The sequence below is a fragment of the Aethalodelphis obliquidens genome, unplaced genomic scaffold (genome assembly GCF_003676395.1).
Source record: "Aethalodelphis obliquidens isolate GAN/ISIS:26980383/991018 unplaced genomic scaffold, ASM367639v1 scaffold14, whole genome shotgun sequence".
Lineage (NCBI taxonomy): Eukaryota > Metazoa > Chordata > Mammalia > Artiodactyla > Delphinidae > Aethalodelphis > Aethalodelphis obliquidens.
This window is the reverse complement of record NW_020837958.1, coordinates 22,296,161-22,313,922: the sequence shown is the minus strand read 5'-3', so window position 1 is coordinate 22,313,922 and position 17,762 is coordinate 22,296,161. Positions and strand designations below refer to the sequence as shown.

The following is a 17,762-nucleotide window of genomic DNA, read 5'->3' as shown; positions in this document are numbered from 1 at the left end:
GAAAGAAAGAAAGAAAGAAAGAAAGAAAGAAAGAAAGAAAGAAAGAATAATAAAGTTATTAAAATTAATTATTAAGAAAAAAATTTAAAAAAAAAAAAACATGGACGGATAGAACCCTAGGGTAAATGGTGGAAGCAAAACTATACAGACAAGATCTCACACAGAAGCATACACATACACATTCACAAAAAGAGGAAAAGGGGAAAAAAATCATAGATCTTGCTCTCGAAGCCCACCTCCCTCCTCAATTTGGGATGACTCGTCTATTCATGTATTCCACAGATGCAGGGTACATCAAGTTGATTGTGGATCTTTAATCCGCTGCCTCTGAGGCTGCTGGGAGAGATTTCCCTTTCTCTTCTTTGTTCTCACAGCTCACAGGGGCTCAGCTTTGGATTTGGCCCTGCCTCTGCGTGTAGGTCGCTGGAGGGCGTCTGTTTTTTGCTCAGGCAGGACGGGGTTAAAGGAGCCGCTGATTCGGGGGCTCTGGCGCACTCAGGCCGGGGGTGGGGGTGGGGAGGGAGGGGCACTGCGTGCGGGGCGGGCCTGCGGCGGCAGAGGCCGGCGTGACGTTGCACCAACCTGAGGCCCGCGGTGCGTTCTTCCGGGGAAGTTGTCCCTGGATTCCGGGAACCTGGCAGTGGCGGGCTGCACAGGCTCCGCGGAAGATGGGTGTGGATAGTTACCTGTGCTCGCATACAGGCCCCTTGGTGGCGGCAGCAGCAGCCTTAGCGTCTCCTGCCCGTCTCTGGGGTCCGCGCTTTTAGCCGCGGCTCGCGCCCATCTCTGGAGTTCCTTTAAGCAGAGCTCTTAAACCCCTCTCCTCGCGCACCAGGAAACAGAGAGGTAAGAAAAAGTCTCTTGCCTCTTCGGCAGGTGCAGACTTTTCCCCGGACTCCCTCCCGGCTAGCCGTGGTGCACTAACCCCTTCAGGCTACGTTCAAGCCGCCAACCCCACACTGACAACTGTTTCCTTGTCTACATTCTTCCCCCACACGTGCACACTTGCCAAAATATATATAAATACACACACACACAAATATACACACTACTTGTTCATTCATTCCTTAAGCAGGATCTTAGGGTAGTAACTTTTCTGAGCCCAGTCTTTTATATCGGCAAAATTAGAATTACAATACCTGTCTTATTATCTTGCAAAGTCCATACGAGAAAAATGGGAAAAAATGTACATATATATGTATGATAATAAGTGTTTCCTTCCTTGTAATAGAGAACAAGTCTGTTCAAATTTCACTGTAATTACTGTAGTTATTGACTGATTTTTAGAGGTATTTTCTTTAATAGCAATAGAGATTTTGAAAGGGATGCCTTTTCAGTGCACTTCATTCCCTACAAACCAAGGGCGAAGCAAAGCCCCTCCATTCTGCTCTGGTTCCACCCCCAAGTTTGTCCCCCCAGTGTCAGAACCTGTCTATATCTCTGATCTACCTTGGTTCAAATCAAATCTCTTGCTGTAAAATTTCAATGACCTTAGAAAAAAGTGTGTAATGTCATGGAAAATATCTATTTTACAAGAGGTATCTGATAAACTGTTATACATGCAAAAGATGTTCAGTGTTGTTCTGGAAACTGTAGCCTGGATAGTCCTCAATGCAAAATGAAACATTTCTTTAAAAAACTGGTATTTCAATTTTCCCTTTTTAGATGAACTAATAAAAACAAAACATCTGGGCTTCCCTGGTGGCGCAGTGGTTGAGAGTCCGCCTGTCGATGTAGGGGACACGGGTTTGTGCCCCGGTCCGGGAAGATCCCACATGCCGCGGAGCGGCTGGGCTCGTGAGCCATGACCGCTGACCCTGTGTGTCCGGAGCCTGTGCTCCGCAACGGTAGAGGCCACAGCAGTGAGAGGCCCGCGTACCGCAAAAAAAAAAAATCCTAGTAATAATTGGTTTCAGTTTATCTAGATTTTGCTTAAAATGCAAGGGTCTGTGATTATGGCCAAAGTGGCTAGAGCCAAGTGAAGGCATTTGGGGGGCCCTCATGCCTTTTCTTTCTGTGTTAGACAGGACTCTGGAGAGCTAGAAAAGCAGCTGAAGCAAGTCTTGAAGGAGCGGAGCACCATCCTCCGCCAGCTGACAAAAACATCAAGAGAACTTGATGGAATTAAAGTCAACCTTCAGGTGAGATGAAAACTAATTTTCTCAGCAGCAAAGGGTGAGTCACCTGGTTTGTCTCAGTGGGTTAACATGTAAAGACTTCTGCATTTTTTTTTACCAGTTTTGAATATATTTCTGGGCTTGAACATGGGAGTTATTATTTATTATTATATGAGCTTCGAAAAGAAATGTCATTTGAAATGCAGTCTGGGAATCTGTGGTTTGCAAATTCAGGAATGAGAAAACTGTGTGCTTGGCAAAGCCATCAATTTCTCACAGTTTCTAAGATCAGTTTGACCCCTGTGTTTCTTATATTACAAAATGATGAAAAGCAGTTATGGCTAAGAGTCATAAATGAATATAGAAATTGTCTCCTGAAGAGAACTTTAAATTCCACAAAGGATAGTTCTGAAAATTCTTTAATAAACCTCATTACTAAAATGGGTAAATGCCTTGCAAAGGAAAGTGTCATCTGTGAATATGTATTAGTACTCAGTGAAATCTAAATCAAAAACCAAAGACAAGATCTATATCTGATAAGAAAAGTTTCTGAAATATCTGAGAATATATTTTAATATTTTCCTTTAACATTGTATTTTTGAATACATACTGATACTAAAAGCTTTGTATGTATTATAGGATTTAATTCTCCTAATATATCAATGAGGGTAGGCACTATAAATGTGAGTTTTCTTGTTACACATGAGGAATCATGCTTGAATGTCACAAAGGAAACCAGAGTTTAAATGCAGGCAGTCTGACCCCACAGCCGGTCTGTTAGTTATCGCACTGAACCAAGTTTCTGAACCTTGTGTAATCACCATTGTTCTTAGCTTTTTAGTCCCATGATGATGATTATGGTGTCAGTAAGCACTACAGTTTATTGAATGTGGTCTCTTGTGTTAGGTCCTCTTTCTCCAATTTTTAATTAATTTTCACATGATGATTATGCTATGATTATTATTAGCCTCATTTTACAAGTGAGAAAACAGAGTTAGAAAAGGGCTTGGAATCTGAGAGCACAGAGAAAGTTAGGAGGTGGATCTGGTATTTTGAACCCAATACCCAAGCTCTTGTTCCAGAAGTTGTATTACATCTTGAGAACATGAAAATAGCAGAAAATTTACTCACACTCCAGTAGGATACAGTGACAGGTAGCAAGATGGTAACAGTGCAGGAATAACAGTTCTATGGTAGAAGTTTGCACAGAGCATTAGGGACGCACTGACTAGGATGAAAATGGGTGCATATTGATTTCCATATAGGAAGTTGAGGCCAGAATGCTACCTTTTCATTAAGTAGAAATTCACAAGTTTTATGAGACTTCAAAGAATATTTAAGACACTTGCACCTTCTTAGAGGCATGAAACACCTGGCACGTTGAGAATTTTTCAAGCTTATGGTGAAATAAATGCCCATGAGTGGTCAGTACTTCCAGCCACGACACTCAGTATCTCTATACTAGCAGCCTAAGTTAAGTCAACCTAAGTGTCCATCGACAGATGAATGGATAAAGAAGATGTGGCACATATATACAATGGAATATCACTCAGCCATAGCAGGAAATGAAATTGAGTTATTTGTAGTGAAGTGGATGGACCTAGAGACTGTCATACAGAGTGAAGTAAGTCAGAAAGAGAAAAACAAATACCGTAAATACCGTATGCTAACATATATATAGAATCCAAAAAAAAGATATCGAATTACAGTCTAGGAAATTACTTGAAATAAATGTACAATTTTGTGGAGTTACTTTTTGAAAGGGTAATACATCTATCACTCAATGTAATTGCAATCTTTTAAAATGCCTTTTTTTAATTTTGTGACAGCCATTGTGCAAGGAGTTTTTTATTTAATTCTTATCTTATTAAATCCCCTCAACAAGCTTTTCACAAAATAAGATAATATTTTACTCATTGTACAGTGAGGAAATGAAATTCAAAGAGGCCACAGGAATCTCCCAAAGTCATACATCTAATAAATGTTGATTCCAGGTTTCAAACTCATAGTAAATAAATAAATATATTGCCCATTGTACACATTTTTTTTCATATTTTTTTCCAGTGGGGCTTCATAAAGACATGAGCTTTGAAAGCCTTGTTCATCTCTGTAACCATAGCACCTGGATGGCATCACAATATAGATCCATATATAAACATTGTATTAATTAAGTAGTAGGTATATCAATCTTTGCTATCCTTAAAGTCATCAAAATTATTTTCCAAGACGTATACCCCACTTCTCTGGACATTGCTGGGGAAATAATAATCAAATACTAATGAGTTCTTCTAATTGGATACATTTTTCAGACCCTCATCTGCATACTTACCCTTTTCATATTTTCATTTCTTCATTTCATGTTTTCTTTTGTTTTTAATTTCTTGAGGATAGTGCCATGCCCTTTTAATCTTTGTTTCCTTCAGAATGCCTGGAGTGTAGCAGATGGTAAAATGAATAAGCATATTTTTATTATACTTTTCACCAAGTGCTTTCACACATCTATTATCCCCTTTGAGTTTTCCAGGAACTGTCTAATGTAGGCTCTTCAAAATTCTCATCCCTGTTTATCAGATAAGGAAGTCAAAGTGCAGATTTTGTGACCTGTCCCAGGTCATGTGGCCATGATGCACTTTGAACTGTAAATCCCATGATTGGTGATTTTCCCCCAAACCTGTTTTTTTGTGTTTTACGTCAAGCTACTCTTTTCAAATAAACAGAGCACCTTTTATTGGCTGCTTCCTAATAATGATATCAATCAGTCATTTTAGGGAAAAGGGTTCTTTTGTGATGCTTACCCCACCACATCCATATCAGAATGCTTAACTTACTACATGAAAATTGTTTCTAGCATTAGGCTGAAAAAGTGGTGAAGGCAGACACTATGGCTTTGTTGTTAATTAAATATTAGGTAAGCAACATGTTTGCCATTCTTGTTATTGTCAGTTCCTTACCTGTCATAGCTGCTCTTTTTACAAACAATATTATTGTGTCTGTTTTAACTTTTAATATCAAAAAGGATAGGTCACCCTGTTAAATAATATACTAAGTATAAAAAAGAAAGTTTTCAGGGAAGGATTAACGGGTCAGATTCTCTAATGAGAAAAGCTCAGTGGGCTTTTCTCTTTTAATTCAGGGTCTGTCAATGCTGAATTTGCCAGAGTAAATAAACAGTAATGACTGTTTTTTTCTTTAATATACTATCTATACAGAACAGTTACAATTTTAAATGGCCCTAGTTTTTCTATGCATTGTAATGCGTTACTCATAAATAATAAATAGGCCAGACCAAACAGGTGCATGCCATTTGACTGCTTTCATCCTGATGTATTATTACTTAGCTTATTTAGGGAGGCCTTTTATGTCCCCTTGTGTTTGTAGAAACTATGCCAGAACCAGTTTAACATGCCTGCAGAGAACATAGTAAAACTTCAAATGAAGAGCAGAAGATCTGTTTTATATTCACTTATAAAGAGACCTAGGTATTTGGAGAGTACTTTCTCCTCCACTGAACCTCTAAAGGCTGAATATCAGTTCATTCCCTTTCACTCACTGTGTAGCACTTGCACCACTTGGTGTCATAAATTGTGCATCCTGAGAGCCTATGTGCATCCTGAGAGCCATGGGGACCATCATGGCCTCGTTTGTACATTCTTATTTCAGGGCATAAGTGCAGCCACCCCTTGTGCCATAAACACAAAAGTAAAGTAAGCTTCAATTTATCACATGAATAAGACTTCCTTTTCCCACTTTTCTTATCAGAATTTGAAAAACGATGAGAAATCTGCCAAAACTGATGTTCAGAAGCTTCTGGAAATAGGTCAGAAACAAAGGTAAGGCTGTGTTTTCCTTTTATTTTCTTAGTTCTTTTCCTCCATAGCCAAACTCCATTCAGAGACTTCACAAGAATAAGTTTATTCTAAATGCATTCATTTCTTTATATTCTTACTTACACTTTAATGTATAAGAATCTTGTTCAAATGTAGATCCTTATAAAATAAGTGTAGGGTGACTCTTGAGATTCTGCATTTCTAACACGTTCCCTGGTGATGGGTGATCCCGATACTGATGCTGCTTGTCTGCAGATCTCAATTCAACCGTTAAGGATCTGGAGTACTTTCCTTTATCGTCCCACTAAGATGGGCCCACATAAGTCTGCCCATCAATAGATCCAATAACAATGACATCAGTGGGCCGTTGTTTTTTTTTGTTTTTTTTTTTTCAGATTCTGTGATCTGAAGTTTATAACTTGTAGAGGACTTTGGCCTTTTTTAATAGTATCAAAACTTGATCGTGGCGATAGTGGTGGGGGGTGGTAAGAAATGGGGTAAACTTAATGCAGTAGAATTGGAACAGTTTTATTATTGTTGCCGTGTTTATTTTGGAAGGAAGTGAACTATGAGCTAGATTTCTATGCAGTATTAAAAAAACTATATGACTTGAAATTGCTTCTCAAGGAAAAAAAAAAAAAAGCCAAGGTATTTTAAGGTAGAAACAAGCCAGCATTTGTTATTTGTTATACGTTTACTAGAGGCTCTACTAGATGCTTTATATTTTTTTTTCTTGTTTCAACACCACAAGTATAGATTAAATATTATTGTCCCCATTCAGTAAATGGGAAATTATTGCTCAAAATGCTTAAGTGAATTGATGAGAGTTGTGTTAATTGGAATTTGCTCTGCTGTGTCTTACCCATAGCCATACCCTTTCAAGATAGTTTACTGATTCAAATCAAAAAGCTGTTTAAAAAGTTGACAGATGCTACACTATGTAGTCCCTTCTCACCATCTTCTATCTTCTCCACTGTCCTTGCCTCTTGACCCAGAAACCTCATGGCATTGAGGCAATGACATGTTAAAAATCAAATCAAGCATCTTATATTGACTCTTGTTATTATTTAAATGGAATCATTATTTATTGAACATGAAATTCTCTCCAAAGTCCAGTATTAAAAAGATGTCATATAAAATATGGGTCTGAGCATGTTTCCAAAATTACATGGTTTTAAATTATTTTATTCGTTTGAAATAATCCACTTTTTAAAACACCTGTGCTCAATATCACACAAGTATATGTGATTCACTGAGTTAGTGGAGAATTATAAACAATATTTTTCAATAGAAATAGCTAGTCAAAATGTTACCAAGCCTAAGCTTGTACTGCTCCCTGCACAACAGGCCAGTAATCAAGAGACGAGTTCTTGAGACAAGAAATAGTGACTTTATTCAGAAAGCCATAAAAACCGAGAAGATCGTGGGCTTGTGCCCCAAAGAACCATCTCGCCTGAGTTAGAATTCAGGCTCCTTTTATATACTAAAACGGCAGCCTCCGGAGGGCATGTGTTACTTTTTTCTTCCCTGCAGTCACTCACAGGTAGACCTGGTCAGGATGTTTCCTGTGAGCTAAACAAAGGTATTTTAGCTTAATGCTCATTACCTGGGATGCAGGGTTCCCAGAGATGGACCGTTATGTATAATTTAAGCTTATAGGCAACATCCCTTTAGTGATCAACTTGTAATAGAATACAAAATGTTCTTCCCTATTACAAAAACAGACCAAGAGTCATTGAAAATTATCACTTCTTGTAGAGTCTTCCATGTTGGGAAAAGATAATAAACAAAAACATAAAAATAGAAATGACTTTGGCATAATGCATGTGCAATACCAGTGAGAGGGTTGCAGTGACTGAAGAAGACAGATTGAGTCAGGAAAGATCAGAAAATAAAGCTGTTGTGCATAGACTGGGACCACTCAAAGGTTAGCTCAGTGTGGACTTCAGCATAAGCAGCAGAAAACCCATTCATGTAGCTCTGTAAAAGAATGATATAATTAAAGAATTATATTAGGGGAATTATTCTGACAACATTGTTCAAGGCAGAAAGAAAGAGACATAGACCAGGTTGAGAAAAGGTCCCCTAGAGAAGAGACAGAGACATCTCATCAGTGAGGACCATGGAGTGAAAGAGCAACAAAATCAGCCTTTCTTTATTGCAGGAGAGACACAGATGAAGAGACAGCCTTATGCATGATGTGAATAAGGAAAAACCTGTTCTTTTAGCTTACTGATATTTTCTTAAATTATCTATGGTTGTTTCTACATGACACACAAAATATCCAGGCAAATGAGGAAAAACATGGTTGGAGTTATTAAGAATTTCAGGCCATCATCTCTACATTTGGCATGGTATACAGATAGCCAGATGATGGACCAAGTTTTTCAATGAATGTGTTAAATGGAGCATATATTTTGCTATTGTGATTTCAAAGTTTTATCCAAAATTATAAAATTTGTTAAAATGCATAACTTGTATAATGTACACAAAGTCAGCATGGAAAATTCAATAAATCCTAACAATAGGTGATTTCTCAAAAGTATAATACATTTGATATATTAGTTTTTGCTGTTTAGTTAGAGTTATAAAAATCATGGTTATCTGAATGTGAAGGAGGCTGTATATCTCATTTCCAAAATAAAAGAGATTAATAACAGTAAAAGAGAAAAAAGTTATCTCAGACTATAAAAAGTATTAACTGATGGCAAATTTAGAAGTATTATCATAGCCTGAAAGACTAAAATGTATTGCAGATGCCATATGCACCCAGTTCTCAGTAACTACATGTCCTCTGGGATCCTTGTCACCTGGCCCTTACCTGGCGAAGTAGTCCCTAGAAGTTGTGCTGCTTTTGTGTGTCTCTGACATCACGGGCTACAGTTAATTACCTCATAGGTGTCTCTACCAAAACAAAACTGAATCAGTTAGAATTTCCTTCTTGGAATTGTAACCAACAGGCAACTAATAAAGTCCCTCTGTGTAGCTGTACTAGATTGTAAGTAAGTAAACGCAGAGGATATGGCATGGTTGTAAACAACCAGGTAGTGAGAGCAGCATGTCTTTCTGCCAAAGAGGTACAGAGGAAGGAATGTGTATATGTGTGTTTGTGTGTGTAGTGTACGTGTGTGCGTGTGCACATGCACGCATACTTTTACATGAGAAGGAGAAAGTTGCATTGACTCTTGATTGTTACATTTCAGAAATATTTAGACAGCTTAGGTAATATTCATAGAAGAGTCCTCCGGTTGATGGAGAGACTTTTAAGCCATATTATGTGAAGAGTGGGAGTAAGTAACCAAAAAATAGAGACCCTGGGAGATAGGAGAGTACCCTGAAGTTTCTGAAAAGCTGTCTTGAAAATAAAAAGGAATAAAACATTTTACTCTCTACGGTGGATGGTGGGTAGAGATTTTGAGAAGGCAGTTTTGGACTCTGTGTACTAATGGGTTTTAGTATATCGAGTTCTCTGTAAAGGAAAAGAATGCCTGAGATAGTGGCAAGGTTTCTATCTGTGATGTTGTGACAATACAATCTGGTAACCACATGAAAAGAATACCTTCCTGTAGGGTGAGGTATTTTTATATTTATAATTGGGGATGGAAGATGTGTGAAACAGCTGCCTTTTAAAATCCCTTGTAACCATGAAATTCTATGGTAAAATGTACTCAACATCTGAGAAACCCTATCACAGTGTCGCTGGAGCCAACAGTTCTTTAGAATTCAAGCTTCAGTTCAGTGACAAATAGAGCCCAAGAATAGCTCTACATAGTTTGTGCAAATCCCATTTGGTGGAGGGGGGTGGTCGGAGTAGAACTGAGCAAGTTGTGGGACAGGAGTTTGGGGCCACCTAAAGCATGGGAGCAGTGAGAATGTGCAGAAATAAGTCTGAAAAATGAGATGGAGAGGTTCAGAAGTTTCAAAAGTCCCACTTTGCCATTCTGTCTGATAGCTTTCCTCGCCATGAAAATGAGAATTCTGTACCTTCTCCAGCTTTTAACAGTTTTTGCAGCTTATTTTTTTCTTACTCCCTATTGCCTATAGATGTCAGTATGTGGGCATTTTTGAATATATATACATATATAAACACTTATTTTAATTTTTATAAAATATATGAATTTTATCATTTAATTTTAAAATATATGTATCACTTTAAAATAAAACTGAGAATTTTAAAACCCAGAAATAACAAATAAGTATTACAAGATTTTATTACAACTTTTTTCTAGTTGGAAATATAATAGTCTTATTGCATTTTTATTCAGTACTTGTTGAAGATTTGAGTGTTAGGAATAGAATGTAGATCCTTCCTTCTTTCTTTCTGTCTGTCTGTCTCCCTCAATAGGGGTAGTATAATGACTCTCTAGAATTTGAGCACATAGTCTGCAGAACACAATTCCACCACCTCTTTATGTATCAGTTTTCCATTTTATGGACTACCTGGTATACTGTAAGCCTACAATATATGTAAATATTACTATTATTTTGTATTATATTATGCCACGCATGCTCTTTGTGGAAAATATCAGGAGAAATAATGGAAGTCTACATGTGAAACAATTCTGATAAATAAAACCGGTTTGAGGCCGTAATGGAAGCTGAGAATTAAAATCCACTTTAAGCAAAAGCATGTTAAAGCTTTACCCAAACAAGCATAAATCATCTAAAAACCAAAGTGACTGTAATTATTTTATAACTTGTTCCTGTTATACGTTGCCTTGATAAACAAAATCCAGATTGATTCCAGCGATCGTATAGACTCTCATGGATATTCCTAAAATTGAAACTGGGACCTAATAGTTTCTAGAGTAATCATTAAATCCTTCTGGATGAAAGAGCAGCTTGTGGTTGTGCAGGATGTGGTGGTCAAAGAATGAACACAGGGACCTCAAGTGGTGCCAGTGGTTGTGATAATGGTTTCGTGTATTACGTGATTATTTTCCAGGCATTTGCTAAGCATTTTGCCTATATTACATCTTCTAAACCTCACTATAAACCTATGAGGTAGTTCTATTATTGTGCCCATTTATAGGTGAAAAAAAAAAAAAAAAAGAGTCTAAGAACATGCTTTCCTATCCCATAGTCTCTTTATTGTGGTTACACACCAAGAAAATATTTTTGTTCCAGAAGTTGTCTTTTCGCTCTAGACTGGGAAATTTAGTTTGTCTGCTGGTAAGACTCGAAGAGGTTTCTGTTTGGTTGTTGCTGTTGCGTTGAAGGAGTTTATTCCTTTAGCCATACTTAACACACACCTACACACACACTCACTCATATACTGTAATCTGCTATCTGAACTTTTTTTTTTTTTTTACATCTTTATTGGAGTATAATTGCTTTACAATGGTGTGTTAGTTTCTCCTTTATAACAAAGTGAATCAGTTATACATATACATATGTTCCCATATCTCTTCCCTCTTGCATCTGCCTCCCTCCCACCCTCCCTATCCCATCCCTCTAGGTGGTCACAAAGCACCGAGCTGATCTCCCTGTGCTATGCGGCTGCTTCCCACTAGCTAGCTATTTTACGTTTGGTAGTGTATATATGTCCATGCCACTCTCTCACTTTGTCCCAGCTTACCCTTCCCCCTCCCCATATCCTCAAGCCCATTCTCTAGTAGGTCTATGTCTTTATTCCTGTCTTACCCCAAGATTCTTCATGACTTATTTTTTTTAGATTCTATATATATGTGTTAGCATACGGTATTTGTCTTTCTCTTTCTGACTTACTTCACTCTGTATGACAGACTCTAGGTCCATCCACCTCATTACAAATAGCTCAATTTCGTTTCTTTTTATGGCTGAGTAATATTCCATTGTATATATATGCCACATCTTCTTTATCCATTCATCTGATGACGGACACTTAGGTTGTTTCCATCTCCGGGCTATTGTAAATAGAGCTGCAATGAACATTTTGGTACATGACTTTTTGAATTATGGTTTTCTCAGGATATATGCCCAGTTGTGGGATTGCTGGGTCATATGGTAGTTCTATTTGTAGTTTTACATGAACCTACATACTGTTCTCCATAGTGGCTGTACCAATTCACATTCCCACCAGCAATGCAAGAGTGTTCCCTTTTCTCCACACCCTCTCCAGCATTTATTGTTTCTAGATTTTTTTATGTTGGCCATTCTGACTGGTGTGAGATGATATCTCATTGTAGTTTTGATTTGCATTTCTCTAATGATTAATGATGTTGAGCATTCTTTCATGTGTTTGTTGGCAGTCTGTATATCTTCTTTGGAGAAATGTCTATTTAGGTCTTCTGCCCATTTTTGGATTGCGTTGTTTGTTTTTTTGGTATTAAGCTGCATGAGCTGCTTGTAAATTCTGGAGATTAATCCTTTGTCAGTTGCTTCATTTGCAAATATTTTCTCCCATTCTGAGGGTTGTCTTTTTGTCTTGTTAATGGTTTCCTTTGCTGTGCAAAAGCTTTTAAGTTTCATTAGGTCCCATCTGTTTATTTTTGTTTTTATTTCCATTTCTCTCTGAGGTGGGTCAGAAAGGATCTTGCTGTGATTAATGTCATAGAGTGTTCTGCCTATGTTTTCCTCTAAGAGTTTGATAGTTTCTGGCCTTACATTTAGGTCTTTAATCTATTTTGAGCTTATTTTTGTGTATGGTGTTAGGGAGTGATCTAATCTCATACATTTACATGTACCTGCAGTTTTCCCAGCACCACTTATTGAAGACGCTGTTCTTTCTACACTGGACATTCCTGCCTCCTTTATTAAAGATAAGGTGACCATATGTGCGTGGGTTGATCTCTGGGATTTCTATCCTGTTCCATTGATCTATATTTCTGTTTTTGTGCCAGTACCATAGTGTCTTGATTACTGTAGCTTTGTAGTAAACTCTGAAGTCAGGGAGCCTGATTCCTCCAGCTCCGTTTTTTGTTCTCAAGATTGCTTTGGCTATTCGGGGTCTTTTGTGTTTCCATACAAATAGTGAATTTTTTTGTTCTCGTTCTATGAAAAATGCCAGTGGTAGTTTGATAGGGATTGCATTGAATCTGTAGATTGCTTTGGGTAGTAGAGTCATTTTCACAATGTTGATCCTTCCAATCCAAGAACATGGTATATCTCTCCATCTATTTGTATCATCTTTAATTTCTTTCATCAGTGTCTTATAATTTTCTGAATACAGGTCTTTTGTCTCCTTAGATAGGTTTATTCCTAGATATTTTATTCTTTTTGTTGCAGTGGTAAATGGGAATGTTTTCTTGATTTCACTTGCAGATTTTTCATCATTAGTGTACAGGAATACCAGAGATTTCTGTGCATTAATTTTGTATCCTGCTACTTTACCAAATTCATTGATTAGCTCTAGTACTTTTCTGGTAGTATCTTTCGGATTCTCTATGTATAGTATCATGTCATCTGCAAACAGTGACAGATTTACTTCTTCTTTTCCAATTTGGATTCCTTTTATTTCCTTTTCTTCTCTGATTGCTGTGGCTAAAACTTCCAAAACTATGTTGAATAAGAATGGTTAGAGTGGGCAACCTTGTCTTGTTCCTGATCTTAGTGGAAATGGTTTCAGTTTTTCACCATTGAGGATGACGTTGGCTGTGGGTTTGTCATATATGGCCTTTATTATGTTGAGGAAAGTTCCCTCTATGCCTACTTTCTGGAGGGTTTTTATCATAAATGGGTGTTGAATTTTGTCAAAAGCTTTCTCTGCATCTATTGAGATGGCCATATGGTTTTTCTCCTTCAATTTGTTAATATGGTGTATCACGTTGATTGATTTGCGTATATTGAAGAATCCTTGCATTCCTGGATAAACCCCACTTGATCATGGTGTATGATCCTTTTAATGTGCTGTTGGATTCTGTTTGCTAGTATTTTGTTGAGGATTTTTGCATCTATGTTCATCAGTGATATTGGCCTGTAGTTTACTTTCTTTGTGACATCCTTGTCTGGTTTTGGTATCAGGGAGACGGTGGCCTCGTAGAATGAGTTTGGGAGTGTTCCTCCCTCTGCTATATTTTGGAAGAGTTTGAGAAGCATAGGTATTAGCTCTTCTCTAAATGTTTGATAGAATTCGCCTGTGAAGCCATCTGGTCCTGGGCTTTTGTTTGTTGGAAGATTTTTAATCACAGTTTCAATTTCAGTGCTTGTGATTGGTCTGTTCATATTTTCTATTTCTTCCTGATTCAGTCTTGGCAGGTTGTGCATTTCTAAGAATTTGTCCATTTCTTCCAGATTGTCCTTTTTATTGGCATAGAGTTGCTTGTAGTAGTCTCTCATGATCTTTTGTATTCTGCAGTGTCAGTTGTTACTTCTCCTTTTTCATTTCTAATTCTATTGATTTGAGTCTTCTCCCTATTTTTCTTGAGAGTCTGGCTAATGGTTTGTCAATTTTGTTTATCGTCTTAAAGAACCAGCTTTTAGTGTTATTGATCTTTGCTATCATTTCCTTCATTTCTTTTTCATTTATTTCTGATCTGATTTTTATGATTTCTTTCCTTCTGCTAACTTTGGGGTTTTTTTGTTCTTCTTTCTCTAATTGCTTTAGGTGCAAGGTTAGGTTTTTTATTCGAGATGTTTCCTGTTTCTTAAGGTAGGATTGTATTGCTATAAACTTCCCTCTTAGAACTGCTTTTGCTGCATCCCATGTTTTGGGTCGTCGTGTCTCCATTGTCATTTGTTTCCAGGTATTTTTTGATTTCCTCTTTGATATCTTCAGTGATCACTTCATTATTAAGTAGTGTACTGTTTAGCTTCCATTTGTTTGTATTTTTTACAGGTCTTTTCCTGTAATTGATATCTATTCTCATAGTGTTGTGGTCGGAAAACATCCTTGATACTGTTTCAATTTTCTTAAATTTACCAAGGCTTGATTTATGACCCAAGATATGATCTATCGTGGAGAATGTTCCATGAGCACTTGAGAAAAATGTGTATTCTGTTGTTTTTGGATGGAATGTTCTATAAATATCAATTAAGTCCATCTTGTTTAATGTATCATTTAAAGCTTGTGTCTCCTTATTTACTTTCATTTTGGATGATCTGTCCATGGGTGAAAGTGGGGTGTTAAGTCCCCTACTATGAATGGGTTACTGTCGATTTCCCCTTTTATGGCTGTTAGTATTTGCCTTATGTACTGAGGTGCTCCTATGTTAGGTGCATAAATATTTACAATTGTTATATCTTCTTCTTGGATTGATCTCTTGATCATTATGTAGAGTCCCTCTTTGTCTCTTCTAATAGTCTTTATTTTAAAGTCTATCTTGTCTGATATGAGAGTTGCTACTCCAGCTTTCTTTTGGTGTCCATTTTCATGGAATATCTTTTTCCATTCCCTTACTTTCAGTCTGTATGTGTCTCTAGGTCTGAAATGGGTCTCTTGTAGACAGCATATATATGGGTCTTGTTTTTGTATCCATTCAGCCAATCTGTGTCTTTTGGTGGAAGCATTTAGTCCATTTACATTTAAGGTAATTATCAATATGTATGTTCCTATTCCCATTTTCTTAATTGTTTTGGGTTTGTTATTATAGGTCTTTTCCTTCTCTTGTGTTTCTTGTCTAGAGAAGTTCCTTTAGCATTTGTTGTAAAGCTGGTTTGGTGGTGCTGAAGTCTCTCAGCTTTTGCTTGTCTGTAAAGGTTTTAATTTCTCCATCAAATCTGAATGAGATCCTTGCTGGGTAGAGTAATCTTGGTTGTAGGTTTTTCTCCTTCATCACTTTACATATGTCCTGCCACTCCCTTCTGGTTTTCAGAGTTTCTGCTGAAAGATCAGCTGTTAACCTTATGGGGATTCCCTTGTTTGTTATTTGTTGTTTTTCCCTTGCTGCTTTTAATATGTTTTCTTTGTATTTAATTTTTGACAGTTTGATTAATATGTGTCTTGGCATATTTCTCCTTGGATTTATCCTGTATGGGACTCTCTGTGCTTCTTGGGCTTGATTAACTATTTCCTTTCCCATATTAGGGAAGTTTTCAACTATAATCTCTTCATATATTTTCTCAGTCCCTTTCTTTTTCTCTTCTTCTTCTGGAACCCGTATAATTCGAATGCTGGTACGTTTAATGTTGTCCCAGGTGTCTCTGAGACTGTCCTCAATTCTTTTCATTGTTTTTTTCTTTGTTCTGCTCTGCAGTAGTTATTTCCACTATTTTATCTTGCAGGTCACTCATCCATTCTTCTGCCTCAATTATTCTGCTATTGATCCCTTCTAGAGTATTTTTAATTTCATTTATTGTGTTGTTCATCCTCGCTTGTTTCATCTTTAGTTCTTCTAGGTCCTTGTTAAATGTTTCTTGCATTTTGTCTATTCTATTTCCAAGATTTTGGATCATCTTTACTATCATTATTCTGAATTCTTTTTCAGGTAGACTGCCTATTTCCTATTTATTTGTTACATCTGGTGGGTTTTTATCTTGCTCCTTCATATGCTGTGTGTTTTTCTGTCTTCTCATTTTGCTTATCTTACTGTGTTTGGGGTCTCCTTTTTGCAGGCTGCAGGTTTGTAGTTCCTGTTGTTTTTGGTGTTTGTCCCCAGTGGCTAAGGTTGGTTCAGTGTGTTGTGTAGTCTTCCTGGTGGAGGGGACTAGTGCCTGTGTTCTGGTGGATGAGGCTGGATCTTGTCTTTCTGGTGGGCAGGTCCACGTCTGGTGGTGTGTTTTGGGGTGTCTGTGGACTTATTATGATTTTAGGGAGCCTCTCTGCTGATGGGTGGGGTTGTGTTCCTGTCTTGCTAGTTGTTTGGCATATGGTGTCCAGCTCTGTAGCTTGCTGGTCATTGAGTGAAGCTGGGTGTTGGTGTTGAGATGGAGATCTTTGGGAGATTTTCCCCGTTTGATATTACATGGAGCTGGGAGGTCCCTTGTGCACCAGTGTCCTGAAGTTGACTCTCCAACCTCAGAGGCACAGCACTGACTCCTGGCTGTAACACCAAGAGTCTTTCATCCACAGGGCTCAGAATGAAAGGGAGAAAAAGTAAAAAGAAAGGAAGAAAGAGGATAAAATAAAATAAATTAAGATAAAATAAAATAAAGTTATTAAAATAAAAAAATAATTATTAAGAAAAAAATTTGTTAAATCGTTATAACAAAAAATGGATGGATAGAACCCTAGGACAAATGGTGAAAGCAAAGCTATACAGACAAAACTCACACAGAAGCATACACATACGCACTCACAAAAAGAGAAGAAGGGGAAAAAATAATAAATCTTGCTCTCAAAGTCCACCTCCTCAATTTGGGATGATTCGTTGTCTATTCAGGTATTCCACAGATGCAGGGTACATCAAGTTGATTGTGTAGATTCAATCCGCTGCTCCTGAGGCTGCTGGGAGAGATTTCCCTTTCTCTTCTTTGTTCGCACAGCTCCCGGTGTTCAGCTTTGGATTTGGCCCCGCCTCTGCGTGTAGGTCGCCTCTTCTTCGCTCAGACAGGACGGGGTTAAAGTAGCCGCTGATTCTGGGTCTCTGGCTCACTCAGGCTGGGGAGAGGGAGGGGCACGGAGTGCGGGGTGGGCCTGCGGCGGCAGAGACCTGCATGACGTTGCACGAGCCTGAGGTGCTCCGTGCGTTCTCCTGGGGAAGTTGTCCCTGGATCCCGGGACCCTGGCAGTGGCGGGCTGCACAGGCTCCCAGGAGGGCCGGTGTGGAGAGTGACCTGTGCTCGCACACAGGCTTCTTGGTGGTGGCAGCAGCAGCCTTATCGTCTCATGCCCGTCTCTGGCGTCCGCGCTGTTAGCGGCAGCTCGAGCCTGTCTCTGGAGCTCCTTTAAGCAGCGCTCTTAATCCCCTCTCCTCGCGCACCAGGAAACAAAGAGGGAAGTGCTAAGTCTCTTGCCTCTTCG

The 17,762-nt window shown here is 38.2% G+C and overlaps 1 protein-coding gene across 2 annotated transcripts in view; it reads left to right on the top strand.

The window, feature by feature from the left end:
• The window catches only part of LUZP2 (leucine zipper protein 2), a 443,219-nt gene that overhangs the window by 214,284 nt on the left and 211,173 nt on the right, over positions 1-17,762 (top strand). Inside the window, exons 2-3 of one of the 2 annotated variants that reach the window (XM_027115163.1) lie at positions 2,028-2,141; positions 5,877-5,947. Coding sequence is in view for 1 of the 2 variants with exons in the window: in XM_027115162.1 (XP_026970963.1) it covers positions 2,024-2,141; positions 5,877-5,947 (189 nt within the window). In the remaining variant the exon portion in view is untranslated. Of the gene's footprint in view, positions 1-2,023; positions 2,142-5,876; positions 5,948-17,762 lie in introns of both variants that reach the window. The other variant, XM_027115162.1, reaches the window with a different exon arrangement.